The sequence below is a fragment of the Diabrotica undecimpunctata genome, chromosome 8 (assembly GCF_040954645.1).
Source record: "Diabrotica undecimpunctata isolate CICGRU chromosome 8, icDiaUnde3, whole genome shotgun sequence".
Taxonomy (NCBI): Eukaryota; Metazoa; Arthropoda; class Insecta; order Coleoptera; family Chrysomelidae; genus Diabrotica; species Diabrotica undecimpunctata.
The window spans coordinates 23238655-23258949 of NC_092810.1; the positions used below are offsets into that span (position 1 = coordinate 23238655).

The window sequence follows — 20295 nt, forward strand, 5'->3', positions numbered from 1 at the left end:
GTTGTTAATAAGGTATTCATATAATTTTCCCACTACGCTTTTCCACCTCCTGAGAATTTCTCTTTGTAATAAAGATCACTTTAGCCTTCTTCCAAATTTTCCAATGAACTGTCGTCCCCATCTCTTTAAGACACTCTTGTTTAAATAAGATGTAACTTTCTGATAATTATTTCATTCAAAGTTATTGTATCTTTTGTTTTCTAGGAGCAGGCGGTCCTGATTTGTTAGGGAACGTTTATACACCCAGAGGAAATATCCAAGTTCACTCTCCGTACCTCGACGTTTCTGCATTTAATCCTAGGTCTAAATTAACTGCCACTGGGAAGAAAGCAGAGAAGGCAGAGTAAGTACAATCTTGATATTAAAATTGAACTCAGATTCATCAACTCTTTAATTCTAAAGATATAAAGTTTTACTGTTTTATTCAGAGATACATCTGCCGCACTGGGTTCTCTCAAAACGAATTGCAGGGCGACCCTTTGGATGCCCTGGAAGAAACACAGCCGTCCTTTTTCACCAGACAAGATGATGATTCCGCTTCCCATTCCGCATCCAGCTCACATTGCCGTTACTATATACAATAGAGATTCCGACGATCCGATTCCGTTGGAATCGGATCTCTGCCAAAGCATTTTGAGGGGTATTGAAGAAAGCCATGTATCTCCGGACGATAGTGGTAAGCGACATTTATTGTAAGTTATAAAAATATATACTATTACGCGAGTTATCACTTAAGATACTTCTTGTACAGTTGAGTTCATGGTTCTTTACTCGTGTGTCATTAATACCTGACGAGATAAACACATACTTTTTATCTAGCATCATTGTCTTCCACAGCTACCGCGTGTTATTAAGTAAAGACACAAGCTACTTCAAATGTTCAAATTTTATAATATAATCCGTGATCGAAGCAGTGGCCACTTTGTGTTCTTCTTTTAGTGCCGTCTCCACTAATAAAGGTTGGCTATATCCATTGCAAATTCGTCTGTATCTTCTGCTTTTCTTAAGAGCGTCTGTGTGTTTCACCCTGTCCAGTCGCGAATGTTTTTCAGCCAGGATATTTGTCGTCTACCAGGACCCCTTTTTCCTTCGATTTTATCCTTCATAATCAGCTGCAACAACTCGTACTTATCATTTCTAAGTATGTGCCCCAAATATGCTGTCTTTCGCCTTTTAATGGTGGTCAAAAGTTCTCTGTCTCTTCGCATCCTGTGCAACACTTTCTGTTGCGTGCAGTAAATTTTCTACTTATTTCGTATGTTTTAAAAGATGACGCACCGGTAAAGAACCATGGACTCAACTGTATGTTTCCAACCAATTTTTATGTGCCAAAGGACTTTTTCATCAAAATTTGGTGCAACCAATAGCCCAATTACATAAACACAATTTGTTTTAGTGACGAAAGTACTTTTTCTGTCGATAGAAATGTTAACACACACAATGTGAGGTATTGGAGTGACACAAATCCTCACGTCGTGAAACACATACTCAATTTCCAAACTAACTTAACCGGTGAAGTGTATCTGGAGATGTTACAAAATGCAATTGAACCTTTATACTTGAAATTCTGGAGGATAATCCAGATGAATTCGACAACTTGGAAATAACGTTTCAACAGGATGGTGCTCCTGCACACCATTATGATGCAGTAAGACGTTACCTAGATGAGGAATATCGTGGTAGATGGATTGGGCGACGAGGTACGATAGAATGGCCAGCGCGGTCACTGGACCTCACACCATTAGATTTTTTTTTCTGTGGGGATACTTGAAATCTAAAGTTTACTCTACAGCACCCGACAATATTGACATTTTGAAACAACGAATTGTTGAAGAATGTAGGGCAATTTCCCCCGACACATTTGAAAGAGTACGGCAAGAGTTTATAAATAGGATGCATTACTGTCAGGTAGTAGGTAGATGGAGCACATTTTGAACACTTACTATATGAACTGGTTGTTAAATATTAATTTATTAATTAAATGGGAAGATACAATTTTAGTTTTTATTTAAGTTATTCATCAAAATGAGCTTAAACTCAAACAAAATTATTATGACTGAATAGGTATTTTCAATACCTTTCAAACGATATATCACTTGCCATAAAGTCCTATTTAAAATTATGAACTGTAATTAAACTGTAATGAAATTATTACACTGACGCTGTAATCTGTCACTATTACGTCACCTGTTATGACTAGTTGAGAAGCCTACGTCTGTTTATTACCTCCTTCCAAATTTCACTATTATAACAATAACCGTTCAAAAGATACGAGGGAGGAACGGACTTTTGACTAGCACTGTATAAGTAAGGGATGTGAATGTATTCAAGAGTGTAATAAATGACAGAACTGTAGCAATTGTTAAAACTTTACCAAACAAATGTATATTTGTACGATAATTAATATTTTTGTCTTCAAACAGGAATAGGTAGGTTTAAAGGCGGAGCCGACTCCTTCGGAGGTACGACGAGTTCGAGTTCCAATACGCTAGACAGCCAGCCGATCGAAGAATCGACCAATGAATCGACAGACGGTGTTTACCGATGGACACTGAGCAACTGGGGAGGTGGCAGGAAACGTCAGAATTCCGGAAGCGTGCGCGTAGACTTTGCCAGTCCGGAAGACGTCACTTTAGACAGTGATAGCACCAGAGTGGTATTTTGTACGTATGGTACGACGGTATGATAAGGAGTCTTTGTTTTAAAAGGTTGAAGTCAGTTTTATTTAGCGTTTGGTGTTTTAAGTAAAAAATGCACGTTAATATCAAATCTCTGATCAAGATTATCACCAGTTAATTGTAGTACCTACAGTAAATTATTTTTTATTTAAAATACCACATCATGAATAAAGTAGTCTCAAAGAAATGTATGAAGTAGATTGTCCGAGGAACCAACACCGTGAATAATGCTCTATATAAACAATGTGTCTTGGCTGCGGTAAATGATTATAAGATCATTAACGTCCATAAGTACAAAATAAATGGAGCAAAATTACCAAATGACATATATTTTTAATTAAATACTAGACATTTATTATAAACGGTAAAAATATCATACAGTAGAACTCGATTAGCCGAACTACCGACTCACTCGTACCTACCTCCTGCACTTCGCGCTCGCGCAATTGTCAGTTGTATTAAAACGATGAAACTTGCCACGGATTTAGATGATGCTGTATATAAGTGATTTACTCAAAAAATATCCCAAGAAGAACCTGTTTCTGGTCTGATTTTGTGTGAAAAAGCAGTTTAGTTCAGCGAAAATCTCGAAGGACCATCAAATTTTCAAGCAAGCACAGGTTGGTTAAAACGATTTAAATCGAGCATTCGGGAGCTTGAAATACAAGGAGAAAAACTGTCTGCTGATTCATCAGCAGATTCATTCAAAATCAAACTAAGCGAGTTATTGAAGGAGGAAAATTATGCAGTCGAAAACGTTTATAATGCGGACGACACTAGGCACAATTGGAAAGGAGCAAAGACCGTATCATTGCCTTAGCTTGTGTTAATGCTACTGGCATCCACCGATTGCCCTAGCTTGTCATTGTTAAAGGCAAAAAAAACATGCAAGAAAACAACTAAAGCGTCGAGAGCCAAGGGTTGTAAGTGACATTTTTGACATTGTGGAGTTAAATGCAGAGTCAGGTAGTTCAAATATAGAAAAAATTTGTGATAAAGGGATATAACTAAATAACTGACAGTTTCCGACATCTAGCGGTTCAAATTTTAACTACACAAGTAACAAGCGTTTTCTTTGGAGGTCAATACAGGTAATTAAGAATGCAAAAGGAAAAGATTTGTTAACCACAATAAAAACAGGCAAAATTAAATACATCGGTAATATCATGAGAAACAGCGAAAGATATGGGTTGCTGAAATTAATTTTACAAGGAAAAGTGGAAGGAAAACGAGGACCAGGAAGGTGAAGGATTTCCTGGCTGAAAAATCTACGTAAATGGTTCTTCAACACAATAACCACAAATCTTTTCAAAGCAGCAATGTGCAAAATACAGATTGCCATAATAGTCGCCCACATCCGAAATGGATAGGCACTACAAGAAGAAGAGGTAGACACAGATTTAGAGGCCAAGGGGGATACGTGTGTTACTTATCTCCATTAACTTCCAACTCTACAACTAATTTTTAGTTATTGTTGTGACAGACTCTGTGCTTTTTGGTCTGGTTTTATTAATTTTCTTTGCAAAAATGGATACGGTCACTCTACAAGAGCTCGGTACCTAACTCAAAAGTGTCTTTCATCGAATTTACATATTACAAATCTTATTGAACTATATAAAGAATTTTGTAAAGACAGAAACGCTCAACCGGTAGATTCATTTTATAGGTATATATTTAATTGCAATTTTGATATTAAATCTAAACAACCTTACACTGACACTTGCACAACATGTGACATACTAGAAAATCTGATTAAAAAAAGCTCAAATGGCGAGAATAAATACATAAATACAAAATCGAAAAGGAGATGCATCTTAGGAAAGCAGAAGCCGCTGAGAGAGCAAAAACTAAAGCTATTAATCGTTTCAAGAGTGATCCAACACTCATTTTAACATTTTACAGTAGGCAGAAGATAGTAGACAGTTGTGACCATATAACTATTGCGTCCGTGAGTTAAAAAGTGGTAAAGCCACAATGTTTATGCGGATGAAGGAAAAGTGGTCGAGGTCGTAAAGAAGTGGCATCCTGCTTACTAAAATATATAGGAACTTTACCTCCCATTGTTAGGAATATTATCGCCTACAGCGATAATCTTGGAGGACAAAATAGAAGATCATCGGTTTTTTTGTACCAGTTCTAGGTTTTTGTTCCGGACCCTTGGCAAAACATCTTGGCAAAAGTTAGTCGTAAATTTCTCGCAGTGGATATGCAAAATCATCGCATTACCTACTTAAAAGAATCCTTTAATAATTTCCTGGTTGCAAAGGTAAATGGCATACATAAGATAGTGTGGGTTTTCCTTGAAAAGAGAAGCCAAGGTATTTAAAATGTCGTACTCGTGCTAGTTTTTCTCCAGACAATTCGATATTTCCAACCATTTCTGTTCATCCCAACCACATATACTCAGTTTTCGGCATGTTAACCTTAAATCCTTCTTCTTTAATAGCCCTTCTCCAACCCTCCAACATTTTTTTGTTCCCCTCCACTGTTTAAGATATCATCCGCAAAGAGCATTGATCAAGGAGCCCTCTCCATTACCTTCTCTGTCAGTACATTCATAAATTAAACAGATAGGGACTTAGTGAAGAGCCTTGATGCAAACCAACCATCACTGGTAAACTTTCAGTCAATATAACACAAGTCCTTACTTTGGTGTAAGTTCCCTCATACATATCCTTTAAGAGGCTTACGTATTTATCTATCAACTGTCTCAAAGCAATCAAGGCATCCATTGTCCTCTTTCCTGTCATAAACTCAAACTGTTCTCCTATCGATGTCTCTCTTCCTAACCTTTAACCATTTAACCATTAACTTGATCCCTCTTATGGTTCTCACAGTCCTGAATGTCCCCTTTATGTTTATACAGTAGCACCATCGCGCTCATTTAATTTATTTTATCTACTGAAACACCTAAGATCAGCAAATTCTTATAGATCTGGGAGGAATTCGTCTTAACGGGTTTCTGTGATTACACAAAAAATGTTTCCACGAGGACAACATAATCTGTTTTACACATTTATTTTGAAGACTACTTTATTTCCCAAGTCCATAATGCTCTCCGAATAGCTTTAAATACTACAAAAATCTCAAAAAGAGTGATGTTATTTTTAATTTTTGAATAATTGTATGTAGATTCATTAGTTTTATTTCTATATTTTGCCAAAGATGATTGTAACATAACTGTAGATTTGTTTTAAGCTTTAAAATTACATTTTTTCTATGACGTAGATTTAAGAAGAAAAAGGTATTTAATACCGGATTTTGAAACGCGGAATCTTGTACAACCATTAAATGAGATTATTATTTACACAAACCACTAATATTTGTTAATGTTCATTTTTATTTTTTTTTTTTTTTTTTCGTTTTACATTCTTATACAATTTGTCACGGATTATTTTTCTAAATGATCTAAGGACAAAATTCTCCTTAATGTCAAAAACCTGTTTTTTGGGAGCAGGAGTAGCTGATATGAGAAGAAATGTAGAAACTAATAAATGCTAGAAAACATGTGCTGAGAAAATCTTCATTCTGCAGGATTATACTGCAAAAACATGATTCTCAAAGCGATAAAACAACACGTTTTATATAGGATATTAACCAAAAAATCGTGTCAATATTGCCGTTTAAATATAAATGTGCCCAATTGTGTTTATTTTAGGAGAAATAACGTTCAACAAAAGTAAAGGTTTCATTGCTATCGAGATTTAGAGAATATGTTTGCGGTTCGTTCAACAACTGCAGTTCGTTCTTCTCATTATAATCACATAATCAAATAATTTGTAGATATACTACTTAACGTAAAGTGGAAGATTCCAAAATTTCAAAATCAATTAGATATCACGATATCTAACAATAGTGTCATACTTGGCGTACCTATCAATAAAGGGAAGCTGTACATAAACTAATGCTCAATAAAAATTATCAAGTTCGGTAGCTATTTGTAAAAATTTTATCTTGGAATGACAAGCTTCCATCGAAATAGCAGTAGTACCGACTAGGATCTTCTCATTCTAGGGTAGCGCGAAGAAAACTATTTTTTTCGGCCAAAAAATTAAAAATATATACACTGAAATATAACAATTTCGATTAAAATAGTTTTTGAACGTTGTATTATCAAAAGTTTAGGTATAAAGTATAATGATACTAGCATGTTTGAGATATTTTGTTTCTTAGCGACATGTTTGGTGTGTTTGTTGTGTTCAGGTTTTTTAGAATACGTCATTCAATTGCAATGCCACAAAGATATTTACCGGTTCGTTCTGCGCAATTTCTGTACGAGTTTTGTTTGGAGCTTTAAATATAATTAACTAAAAAAGTAATTAATGTATTGTATAATAATGTATCACATTCCAACTGCGAACTAGATTTCATCCCCACGTTGGGTGCCAAAAATGTAACCAATGTACGTTCGAATTTCCAAAAGTTTTTTGTAGAAAATATATCGGAGTGTTTTCGTTAAGTATATATACAGTCGCTTTAAGGGAAATATGAGCAATCCGAATCCAATCACTGGGAATTTATCAGGACGGAAACCATAAGCGACGTAATAGAACTCAGAAATCGCAGTAAAATATTGCAGATTGTAATGATCCTTCATAAAAGCATCTAAAATGAGCAAGACACATGTCTTCCTAGACGATATCCATTATCGCTGCTTGTGTAAAATATTGGCAGGGACAACGGTTGGCCATTTTGTGGCGATCCAGTTTTAACTAGGTCTTTAGTATCACTGATGATTAGGAGATTTGCGAAATCTAAGCCCACACGTCTAGAAAACTGAAAGATAATGCGTAGAAAATACGACAGAAGCAAAAACTGTTGTCTAAAAGTGTTAATTACTTTTAAATATTTAGAGCTCCACTAATGATGTAAAAGGTCTAGTTGTTGATAGATTAAAATCCTTAACCATAGTTTACTTAAGAATGTTAGTAACTCTCCTCGTTCTTGCGCAATGTGTTGATAATTCTTTAAAACCTGAACAAATTTAATATTCTAAATCCCTACGTTTACAAAGCATAACGCATACATGCTGGTTTAAACCGGTCCCGAGACGTATCCCTGTGGAACGCCCAATTTTATATATATTTGTTATTGTTATTTAAGTACGTACTCGTAAAAAAGCATCAAAATTATGATTGACTGATAAAGAAATTCATAGTGTGTAGAGATTATAGAGTTTTTTGGGGCAATTTGATGTCAGAATATGTAATATTGGATGATCGTACCGTATTCGTTAAAGCTAAATTCGCACTTAGTTTTTTCTACGTTCAGAAATAGATTCAGTAAGCACTTTTAATGGTAATAATACAAATAGGGGATTATTATAACTACATGACTTTTTTAAAAGTGTAAGAAGTTGCAAAAGTTCGATAAGAGGCAAGAAAATGAATCAGTAACGTAATTTTAATGGAGATGCTTACTAATTTTGATAAGAAAGTTGTTTAAATTGTTGAATTTGTGTTTTTTACTAATATCTTTAGAGATTCATCAACATGAAAACTCCCAAATTACTTATTCAATCAATGTAAGACTTATACGGATCCCTATTCTTCTCATGTTGGCAATTTCATACATTTCACATCACAACGGTCCACCGCCAAGACATTCTTGAAAGTTTTGATGTGATATCTTTATTTACCTAATGAAAAACCCTTGATTTTAGCTGATGTTGCAGATTTACATTTTTTGCTTGAACCTCAATGAGCTTCCCTCGTTTCCCTGTCATTGCTGATATTTTCATGGACGATTTCAAGTCCTCAGTTTTAAAATAATACCCCTCATACCGAAAGTTGATAGTACTTTTATCGTTCAAATACGCTTTTTTCTTTTTTTTTACCATCTGAATACACAATATGCAAGGATATGATTTATAATGGATATATTAAATAATCGGCTCCTTTCCCCTCTGTGTTGGTCACTCATTGGCCGACATACAAATCGCTATTTACACCATTTCATTTCACCACCATCCAGCCCAAAAGAATTATGTCATGTAATTTCTTATCCATCGGGGTATTTCTATTTCTGAACCAAAAAATCTTGAACCAAAATGAACTTTCCCATCTACATGAGACCCTTACTCGAACGATTACTCGAAGTCCACTATCCAAAAAATTGCACAACGTGTATTTAACTCTGATCCCATTCCTCATAGATCTGTCGCCTTCTTCCATATATTTACGCTGCTGTAGACAGAATAAGATTCTTTATAAAGAAGGATCAGAACCATCTTCTAACCATCCAAGAAATTTTTCGAAGATCTGTCTCTTCTCAAAGATCCACCAACACTTTTCTCCATCCACAAATCTCGTAGCCTCGAACCGTATACATCGATTCCATTGGTGTTTCAGATTTGAACATAATTATATTTCTTTACTTGATAGCGAAGGAAGGAACACGAAACGGGACATTCAGCAGAAAATGCAACAGGGTCGAAATGCAGTACAAACACTAAACTCATACTTTAGTCTCCTATAATTAGTTTACGAACAAAAATGACAATCTACAAGTCGTTTGTTACCAAAGTGATAACAAATAAACTGAATGAAATTATAACACTAGCAGAAGAACAACAAGGTTTAAGGTCGGGAAGATCATGCCCCGACGCTATATTTATAATGAGGCAAGTGCAAGAGAAATCATTAGAATACAACAAACCGGCATATATATGTTTCGTGAACCTTAAAAAGGCATTTGACCGGGTTAAATTAAAGGACGTTATCCACTTATTGTACGCGAGAGACATACCTCTAGGAATAATCAAAACGATCGAAAATATGTACGAAAATAACAGAATGAAAGTAAAAGTAGAAGAAGAACTAACCGACCCTATTGAAGCCGACAATGGGATAAGACAGGGAGATTCCCTGAGTTCTCTATTGTTCAACCTGATTATGGATGATGTAATAAAAAAAGTAAGAACTAAAAAAGGATATCAAATGGGAGAACAGACGACGCAATACTACTCTATCAAAGTGAAGATGGTTTACAACGTATGCTGCACCAATTGAATATAAGCTCCAGAAAATTTAATATGTGAATTTCCCCAAAAAAGACAATATGTATGGTCATAACAGCAAATTTACGAAGATGTAAATTGGAGTGATGAAGTTTAAATGTGTATACATCACATTATCTAGCTCCGGAAAGCTCGAAACCGAGGTGGAAGATCAAGTAAATAGAACAAACAGAGCCGCAGGCTGCCTAAATTAAACAATATGGAGAAATAAAAATATCAGGAAAGAAATGAAAGGCAGAATTTACAAAACGGTCATCAGACCAATAATCACCTTCGCGGCAGAAACACAACTTGACACAGAAAGGACAAAAAGGATGTTAAAAACAGCAGAGATAAAAACCCTTAGAAAAAATCGATGATAAGACAATATGGGACAGAGCTATAAGTACAGATATACGACGTAGGTGCAAGATGGAGAACATCAAGAACTGGGTAAGAGATAGAAGAGTAGAATGCACCGATCATATAAGCCGAATGACAACAAATAGGTTTGTAAAGACGGCAAGAGACGGTTCTACGAAAACAATGTAACGACAACTTACTGGAGGCACATTGAAAAAGTAGAAGAAAAGGATCTGAATGTTGGCAAATGACGATGAAAGAGAAGAAAAAACTGCAAGTGGTAGAAATAGACTATCTAAGAAGAGCGTGTCTGATATCCAGTCGGACATCCCAAATGAAGAAATAAGAAGAACAGGAAGGATTTACAGCACCGTAGATACAATAAAATCATGTAGAAGACATGTAATGCGAATGGAAGACGAACGATGGCCAAAACAAGCCTTAAACTATGTTGCATGAAATAGAAGGAGAAAAACACCAGCATTAAAATGGAGAGAAGGAATCAAAGGAATAATTAGAGCCTTAAATGAGGAGGAATAGACCGAGCAAAAAAAGTGGAGATCGAAATGCTGCAGAGACTTATAAGCAGTGAAAAACAATGGAATTTGGTGAACTCTCACACTGTAACTCTTGAGGATCTTATGTAATCTCTTGAAGAGTCAGATAGAGGAGAAAAGAAAAACAAACTAGAGGTTAGCTATTCCATATATTAGCGTAAACGTTTCGTTTTGTATTTACAAAATAGCATCAGTCCATTCCTGTAAGATCAAAGGTGCTCTTAGAAGGAACAAAAGGTTCTTTTAACTTAAAAAGAGAATGCCAAAAATAAAAATGGCATGTCCTAATAGATCGAAAAAGAGATAATTAATGTAAAAATGTGAAGTAATACAATTCCGATGGTAAACAAAGCTACCCAGTTTTACAAAAAATTGGTCATGAAAATCAGAAATTCACATAGAGTATTCGTATTTTAAAGATTAATAGTAAAATTTACTTAATCTATGTATAAACAGATTTAATCAGATGTAATTGTAATATAAATATAGCCTTAAATGTTACACCGAACCGTGAAAAGAGCCGCCTGGCAATTATTTTATTATTTAAAACACAATTATTACCAACTGGTCAACGAAGCACGTGTCACATTTAAAATACTTACTTACTTTCCGTGTCCGGAACACCAACAGCTTTAAATTTTGTATTTCCAATGGTTGGCCACATAGATGGCCCTCTCATTCGCTAAAAATAGGTCTTCTGTGCAGGTCTCTCTCCTTTCTGTGCATGATAAAGTACATTCATTTAGCAAATTCTCATCAGTAAATATGAGCACGTGTTGATATTCGCCGTCTCATTCGTCAAGAGGCTATTAAATATAATTTATTACCTTAAGCCAGACAGATTCTCATGGTACAGATCCAAACTTGCCAGCATTTTAAATTTAAATTGTATTTGTGTTGATTTTTAAGTTAATATATTGTGGTATATTTATGTTATTAGTTATTGTTAAGTTATTTACTGGTCGTGTTATTTTTTAGAGTTTAGTTTAATTGTGATATAATGATTCTTCTTCTTCGGATGCAAATCCACTAATGGATGTTAGCGATCACATTTTCCATTAATTCTCTATTTCTTGCAATATGTATCAGATATTGTATGTCGTTAATCCCTGTCCATTGCCTTATGTTTCGGAGCCAGGACATTTTCTTGCGTCCCATTCCTCTCTTGCCTTCAATTTTACCCTCGATTATAAGTTGGAGGAACTGGTATTTTTCATTTCGCATGATGTGACCTAGATACGCCGTTTTCCTTTTCTTGATGGTTTCGAAAAGTTGGCGTTCTTGGTTTATTCTTTTAAGGACATCTATATTTGTGATTTTCGCTGTCCTTGGTATTTTTAGGATACGGCGATAGAGCCACATTTCGAAAGCTTCTAATCTGTTTGCATCTCTCGTTTTGAGTGTCCAGCCCTCTACGCCATATAGCAGCACTGACCACACGTAGCACTTAGTAAACCTTAGTCTCAGTTGAAGATCGAATTCTGAACAAGTCAGTACCTTCTTGAATTTTACGAAAGCTTGTCGAGCTTGCTCAATGCGACATTTTACTTCCCTGTCCGATGCCCAGTCTTCAAAAAGCCACGATCCCAGGTATTTAAATTTACTCACTATTTCAATGGACTTAGTATTCAGTGTTATGGTGGAGTTTTCAAGTGCATCCAAGTTTCTGGAGATGATCATAAATTTGGTTTTTTTGGTATTAATCTCTAATCCCATTCGCTTACTGTATTCTCCGATTATAGTGACAAGTTGTTGAAGATCGACAATGTTGTCGAAAATGAAAAATTAAAAATGTAGTAAAACACAAAATTAGAAAATTACAGATCTATATCACTTTTTTTTTGGCCGTTTGGAAACGGCCAAAATGAAAATAGAAGACCAGTTAACTGATAAAATTGCAATAGAACGTGGAGTACGACAGGGCTGTATTTTGTCTCCATTGTTGTTCAACATTTATTCTGAATGGGTATTTAAGGAAGCTTTAGACGGTTGTGCAAAAGGAATACTAATACACGGTGAATGGTTGAATAACATTAGATATGCAGATGACACTATAGTTTTTGCCGATAATCTGAATGACTTACAGATATTAACAAATCGCATAACAGAAGTCAGCAACAGATACGGACTAGCTCTTAACATAAAGAAAACCAAATTTATGACAATTAGTAAAAAACCAATACTAAACGCTCAACTTACAATCAACCAACAGAATATCGAAAGAGTGGAGCAATATACATATCTAGGCACCAATTTAAACAGCCAGTGGGACCACTCAACAGAAATTAAACAGCGAATAATAAAAGCAAAAGCAGCATTCGTTAGAATGAGAACCATTTTCAACAGTCGAGACATATCATTAAAAACAAAATGCCGTCTATTGAACTGCTACATATTCACAGTTCTGCTCTACGGAATGGAAGCACGGACACTGACTGTTGCATCTATGAATCGGCTCGAAGCTTTCGAAATGTGGTGTTATAGGCGCATCTTACGTATATCCTGGGTTGACATAGTTACTAATGTGGAGGTCCTGCGTAGAATGGGGAAAGAATGTGAAATTCTCATGACCGTCAAAACTAAAAAGTTGGAATATCTAGGACATGTAATGAGAAATCAAGAACGTTACGGCCTTCTCCAGCTGATTCTCCAAGGGAAAGTAAATGGTAAGAGAGGACCGGGAAGAAGACGCATTTCCTGGCTTCAAAATTTACGAAAGTGGTATAACACGACTACCACTGAACTGTTCCGCGCTGCAATAAATAAAGTAAAGATAACCGTGATGATCGCCAACATCCGGAACGGATAGGCACTTTAAGAAGAAGATATTACTTTTATTTCGCTTCCTAGAGTGTTCTCAATATCGGTATGATAAAACATTTATTGTGCCGAGGCTAATCTGATAAAGAAATATATATATATATATATATATATATATATATATATATATATATATATATATATATATATATATATATATATATATATATATGTATATACAATATAGAAAACAAACGTCGAATTTAGAGTATAGTTATGTCGATGGAGAATCATCTAAAGCAGTTGACATGCAAATTCTACATTCTTACAAATTTCTCAGATATATGAACATCCCTCTATATCAAATTTTTGCAGCCGCAATCTAGCAATAACTTACCGTTTCAAACGATTTTTTGTTGATTTTTATGGAATCGCGCATAAAATGTTGCTTTAGTGATATGACATTGAAATTGTCATATTCGTTTTTGTGATACTCATTCTTTTGCGTCAATAATGTTTTTTATATTATTATCGGCAATTTTTTTTTTATATTAGATATAAAAATAGACACTTATCCAACTGTCTCTGATGCTATTCACATTATTGTATCTTTTATTATGTGTTACGAAGAAATATGTAAGTGTTGTGAGTGAATGGCGTTGCAAGATGGTTGGACATGTGTGGTGATCAATTAGAACTAAAAGCAATGTACTATTTAATATCTAATGAGAAAAACGACTAAATTAAGATGAAATAAGAGATTCAAAATATAGAATTCCTCCAATTATTCTGGAAAATATACAAAAAAACACATCACACTGAAGAATTTTGAAAATTCTTATATTTCCCTAGCGCGCCGAACATAGTGATTGTTCAATATTTAATTACCCCTAATACTTCATTAGTCTCCAGCTTTTATAGAAATCGCTCGAACATTTCAATTGATTTTTCCGGTTTCCCATATGATTCAGAAACAGAAATTTGTTAAGAATGTTAATAGAATTCGTCGTCATTTTTCTTAAATGGCAAAGTGAACATCTGATAAATCATTTAAACGATTCTATCGCATCATTTCGCTGCTCAATATGTAATGCAGGTCAATTTATTTATCCACTCTATGATTGAATTTGTTTTATATATTGACATCTGTCAAAATATGACATACTAATTCTTGAATGTAATTTTTTTTGCGATTCTATGGCGCATTTTCAAAATGTGAAAATTACCCTAAATTCACTCTAAGTGGAAGAATAACTCTTGTTTCATTTTGACGTGGGGTGTAGAATCGTACAAAAATTTAGAAACATACTGAGTGATTTAAGAGTTTTTCAATGATGTATTATTTTCTTAATGATCCCATGTAAAATAATTTTACAAAATGGCGCCTCTCCAACGTTTTTAATGATTACATCGTTAAACTACCATAAAAACAATGAAAAGGTGTCATAGTTCAGTTACCCAAAGATTTATAAATGCAAAATTTCATGACAATACGGGAAATTCGATTACCAATCCAGAATCGATTTTAAAACATTTTTAAGTAAAAATTATTAATAATCATGTCTTAATAACTTGTAAATGTTTATAAATTGTCACTGGGTTTTAATACCAATTTCGAAGTTGACTTACTTCGGCCTCGATCGTATAGACATTAACCATATTTTGAGTTAAATTCTGGAGGTATTGTACAACTCGGTTTGATATCAAATTATATCTTTCTGTGTTTATGTATATAGATGATGTGCCTGTGACCTGATATTAACTCGTTAATATTGGTATATTCTTATTGCTAACTTCATCTTTCAGTATTGCTAACCAGAACCTGATACATTCTATTAATGTGTTTGCTGTGTGCTAACACATTATTTTTCATTGGGGAAGATCAGGACTGTTTCTGTGATTTTCTTCTTTTTGCTGTCTGTTTCTTTTATCACTATTGATGCATCTTTCAATTGCACTCTGTGCTCATTATTCCAGGAATGTTTGCATATCTGGGATCTCTTAAACTCTCTATTTAATGCATTATGCTCATTTATCCTAACACTTAGTGGTCTTGAAGTCTTTCGCAGACAACAATTGTTGCATTCACATTCTGCACTTAAAATACATTGAGAATATATGTATATTTGGTTGCCTATACTCAGATCCAATCACATGATTTCTGTCTCATGAAATGAACCGATCTTAACTAAATTTTAATTCTTGACACAGATTTTTTTATATAGAAGAAATTTTATTTATATTTTATACAGAAAGATATGGATACAATTGGTGACAAAAAAAACAATCCTGCAACAAATAAAATAAAGTTCTGAGAGAAAAAATAAATGCAGGGTCAGATGAATAGCAAGATATCGATTGCCAAATGAAATAAGGGCAATGAGGTAATTAAATTTAAAGCGGTGATAAAATGGACAGTCGTCTACTAAAATAATCTTCTTCTTTGGGTGCCGTGTCCGTATTCAGACGTTGGCCGTCATTATGTTTACAATTTGCTGAAACCTTTCTCTGTCGGCTGCTGTGCGAAATAATTCTTCTACTGTGGAACCACACCATTGTCTAATATTACGCAGCCATGAAAGTTTCTTTCGACCAATCCATCTCTTTCCTTCCACTTTTCCTTGTATTATAAGGCGAAGTAGATGGTATTTAGGTCCTCTAATTATATGGCCGAAGTATTCTGTTTTTCTCCTCTTTATGGTGTTTATGAGCAGACGTTCTGAATTACTAAAATAATAGGAAGAACAAAAAGGAAAAATTTTTCGACAATATTAAATTGGAGACAGAAAATGTTGGTTGGTTTTCCATTGTTTTTTTTTTTAATAAATGATATAATTATTGTAATGTTGAAGATTACTAAAGGAAGATAAGTGAAAGAAATGTATTTAATTTGTGCGATTTCTAACTCATCGTTCATCTCGTTTAATATTTGTATTGAATATGTACATTGCTTGGTTACTCAGTTTGTGTCACTGTGTATATAATTGTATCCATTGTGTATTATTATCTATGTATTTGCTTTACGTTGTTTGTACTTTTGTGTAAATTTATAATGCTGTGAACTTTTGCTAAATTTATGTTGAATAAATAGAAAAATAATAAATGACGCATTTAAAGACTGATCTTGTTGTTATTATTTAAAAAATATATATTAAGACTAGAAAATATAGGAAGTTATAGTACCTCCACTCTGTCTTTCCCATGCATGAAATGATTCATGAATGACATTTTATACTAGGTCTCTTTTTTGCTCACAGAAACTAGTATTGCAAAATGAAGCCGCTTGTTCATAGAAATCACATTAAGTTAAACAAGGATCAATATGGCATGTCTTTGATACCTTGTTTACTGTAAATTTTGACGTTTATAATATCCATTGACAGTGCTCTTTTAATTTTATTACTTCCGGTAAGTATTTATTTTTAAGCTAACGAGAAAAGTAATATTTTCTAATCTACAAATTGTCATTATACTACATGAGTCTGGCTATAGTTCCGTCGAACAGAAACTTATTTGTATATTTTCGAGAAAACTTATTATTATTTTTAAGATATGCCTGGAAAAACGCTAAATTCAAAAAGGCAGCAACTTGTGTTGAATTTATATGAATATTTTGAGTTAGAAAGAAGTAATGGTTGACCTTTGGAGCCTCTTACATCTGTTCAAGAAGTAAAATATCAAATGCATGTTTGTTAATCAGTTACTATTAAATAATTATTTTTTAAGAGATTTGCCACTGCTTTAAAAATATCACGGACAATATACTCTATACAAAAAAGGAAAGAAAACAATCCTTTCAAAATCAGGTAAAAATAGACCTCAAATACATTGTATGATATATACCAACAGAGTAATTTATTACACCAATTTATTACCATTTTATTACAAATTAAACCTAAAGCTAAGATTAATAGGTACTATTACAAGAATTAACATTAAACTCAACAGGCTTCTGGGTTGAACCGCGCCAATTATCAATGTACCAAGCTTTCGACATCCTCTGTGATGTCTTCTTCAGACCTTCCTAGGTCTCTGTTTTCCGAGTCCCCAAACACTATTCAGTCTCCCGTCTTAAACTATAAGTTTAAGATAAATAAACACTAAGGGTTGATTTTGTGCTCAATTTTAAAACTGCCCTAGCAGCACTTATTTGCAAATTTGTAAAGGATTCTCGTTGGTGTGTATTTTCAAATGTGTGTTAAAAGATGATTTGCTTGAAAACTGTTTGAAACAAATTTCACATTTGTAAGGTCTTTCTCCAGTATGTATTCTCATATGTGTTTTCAAATTATATGATCGAATAAACCCCTTAAAGCAAATTTCACATTTAAAAGGTATTTCTCCAGTGTGAATTTTCATATGACCAGTTAAATAGCGTTTTTCAGCAAATTCCTTAATACAAATTTCACATGTATAAGGTTTCTCGCTGGTGTGAATATTCAAATGTGTTTTGAAATATGATTTTCTTGAAAACTGTTTGAAACAAATTTTACATTTGTATGGTATTTGTCCAGTATGCATTACCAAATGTGTTCTCAAACTATCTGATCTAGTAAATCCCTTAAAACAAATATCACATTTAAAAGGTATATCACCAGTGTGAATTCTCATATGACCATTTAAATAGCGTTTTTCAGCAAACTCCTTACTACAAATTTTACATTTATATGGCTTCTCACCAGTATGTCTATTCATATGTGTTTCCAAAAATGTCTTTCTTGAAAACTGTTCAGAACAAATTTCACATTTGTAAAAACCAGTATGAACTCTTTTATGTTCATTTAAAGAACGTTTGTGAGAGTAACTCTTAAAGCAAATGTCACATTTGTAAGTTTTTTCTCCACATTTTTCGCCAGTATGTGTTGTCAAATGTGTTTCCAAAACATCTTTTTTAGAAAACTGCTTATGGCAAAGTTCACATTTGTAAGGTTTTACTCCATGGTGAATTTTCATATGTACATTTAAAATACTTTTTTGATTAAACCTCTTACTACAAATTTGACATTCATAAGGTTTTTCTCCTGTGTGTGTTCTTAAATGTCTCTTTACATCAGCTGCTCGTGTAAACTTCTTAAAACAAATGTCACATTGGTAAGGTCTTTCTCCAGTGTGAACACTCATATGCTCATTTAAACCAGATTTGTAAGAAAACTGCTTGAGACAAATTTCACATTCATAAGGTCTTTCACCAATGTGAAGTTTTAGATGTACATTTAAGGCACTATTGCCAAAAAACTTCTTGGAACAAATTTTACATTTTGATGTTTTTGTTTGTTGAATCACAGGTTGTGTAGGTAATTCTTTTACAGTTTTTATTGAAGCCTCCTGAGGAAAACCTAAAATAAAAATCAAATTATGAGAATTTGATTAGGATTAATTAAATGAAAAACATTTTTATCCATTTTGTGTTGAATAAATGCTCAAACTAAAAAAATCTAATGTGTATTTAGACTTACTGTCTTTGCTTTTTGATGTGTGCCTATTTCTAGAATATGTTTTACTATTTATATTATTGGAATCTTGTATCTGTGACTCTTTCTTAGTTATGTCCGAGTTCAATTCTTTCTTATACTCTTTTTTAAATAAAGTATAGTTTACTCCTAAACTATAATCTTCCAGTTCTTTCTTAATTTCCTGCCTAACAATAACCTTTTCTAATGTATGGTTTTCTATTTTAATATCATCTGAACTACACTCATACAATAGAGACTCCTCTATATTATTGCTATCTAACTCAGATTCTTCTGGTTCAGGTTTAATTTCTACCTTAACATATTCAGTGAGAAAATTTTCATCTTTGCTACATGTTAATACTTGCTGGTTTCTGGAATCTTTAATATCTCCTTGGCACTCCATTTTGAATTGAAGTAACTTTACTGACAAACATGATTTTACAACAATACTTTTGCCTTAAATGCACCAGTAAAATAAAATGAAGCAATTACATAACATTTTACATTACAACTTATCCCATATTTGCAACAAAAATTCACATCACAATTATGGTTTGACTTTGACTGTTTGACAGTAATTTATCAACATAAAGATAAAGTTTAGTTATTAAGGCACAGAATAAATAACAGATACAAATTAAACTGTAAAATTGTGTTTTGAAGGAAATATTGTATACATTATAGTTAATAGGAAAATAGGATCTATTGATATTTGTTTTGGCGCCTTGGCGGACATTTTTCACATTTGGGCCCAGTGAAGATAGTGAAGAGTGAAGATAGCGTCAAGTGGGTTTGACAAAATGAAATTTTGGTGTTTGGCAGTGTTGAAATTTACATTACAAATGAAACATACGCAATCAAAATCAATAATTTATGTAAAAACTAATACTTAACAATTACCAAAAAAGAAAAAGTAAATAGTTTTAAAACAGTTTTTAAAAGTAAATAGTAAAATATCAGTATAAATAATAAAGTTAAAAAGACATATATTGCGATCTGGCAACTGGTGGTTTGAGGGTTCTGACTTATTGCCAAATCTATTCGCTAACATATCAAAGGATAATTGCCAAAAAAAAAGGGTTCTAATAATTAATTGCAATTAATATCAAACGAAACAAATATTAATTTATTAATGTTTTATGTAAGGTATAAAATTGCAGAATCCATTAAATAATATAATAAAAATGTACATTTTAAAAGCTTTATCTCTTTGCATTTGAAGCATATAACCTATACATTATAAGGACATGGCAATACTGCCAACGCAATATTTTGTTCTGTGAAATTAAATTGACTGCTAACTTGAGGCTATCTTCACTGGGGCTAAATCTGAAAAACGGAGGAACTATAAAAAAATAAAAATATAAACGCAGGCAGACGCATAATATGCATTTAATAAGCTCTAAGCTAAGCCTCTATTATATTCTTTGATTTGGAACTACCCACCCAAAAGGAAAACGGATTATTTCATGGCCTATGCAATTACG

General features: G+C 33.5%; 2 protein-coding genes across 3 annotated transcripts in view; one reads left to right on the forward strand and one right to left on the reverse strand.

The window, feature by feature from the left end:
- LOC140447274 (uncharacterized) overlaps nucleotides 1-14139 on the forward strand; it is a 52240-nt gene extending 38101 nt beyond the window's left edge. For both annotated transcript variants that reach the window (XM_072539838.1, XM_072539839.1), the window contains 3 exons: nucleotides 205-343; nucleotides 429-676; nucleotides 2424-14139. In XM_072539838.1, coding sequence (XP_072395939.1) covers nucleotides 205-343; nucleotides 429-676; nucleotides 2424-2686 — 650 coding nt within the window. In that variant the 3' untranslated portion in view covers nucleotides 2687-14139. The remainder of the gene's footprint in view (nucleotides 1-204; nucleotides 344-428; nucleotides 677-2423) is intronic.
- Nucleotides 14140-17179: 3040 nt separating this feature from the next.
- LOC140448325 (uncharacterized) lies at nucleotides 17180-19767 on the reverse strand. The gene is made up of 2 exons (XM_072541412.1): nucleotides 18812-19767; nucleotides 17180-18691 (listed from the first exon to the last, which is right to left on the reverse strand). The coding sequence occupies exons 1-2, from the start codon at nucleotides 19209-19211 to the stop codon at nucleotides 17502-17504; spliced, it is 1590 nt and encodes a 529-aa protein (XP_072397513.1). The 5' UTR covers nucleotides 19212-19767; the 3' UTR covers nucleotides 17180-17501.
- Between the last annotated feature and the right edge of the window lie 528 nt (nucleotides 19768-20295).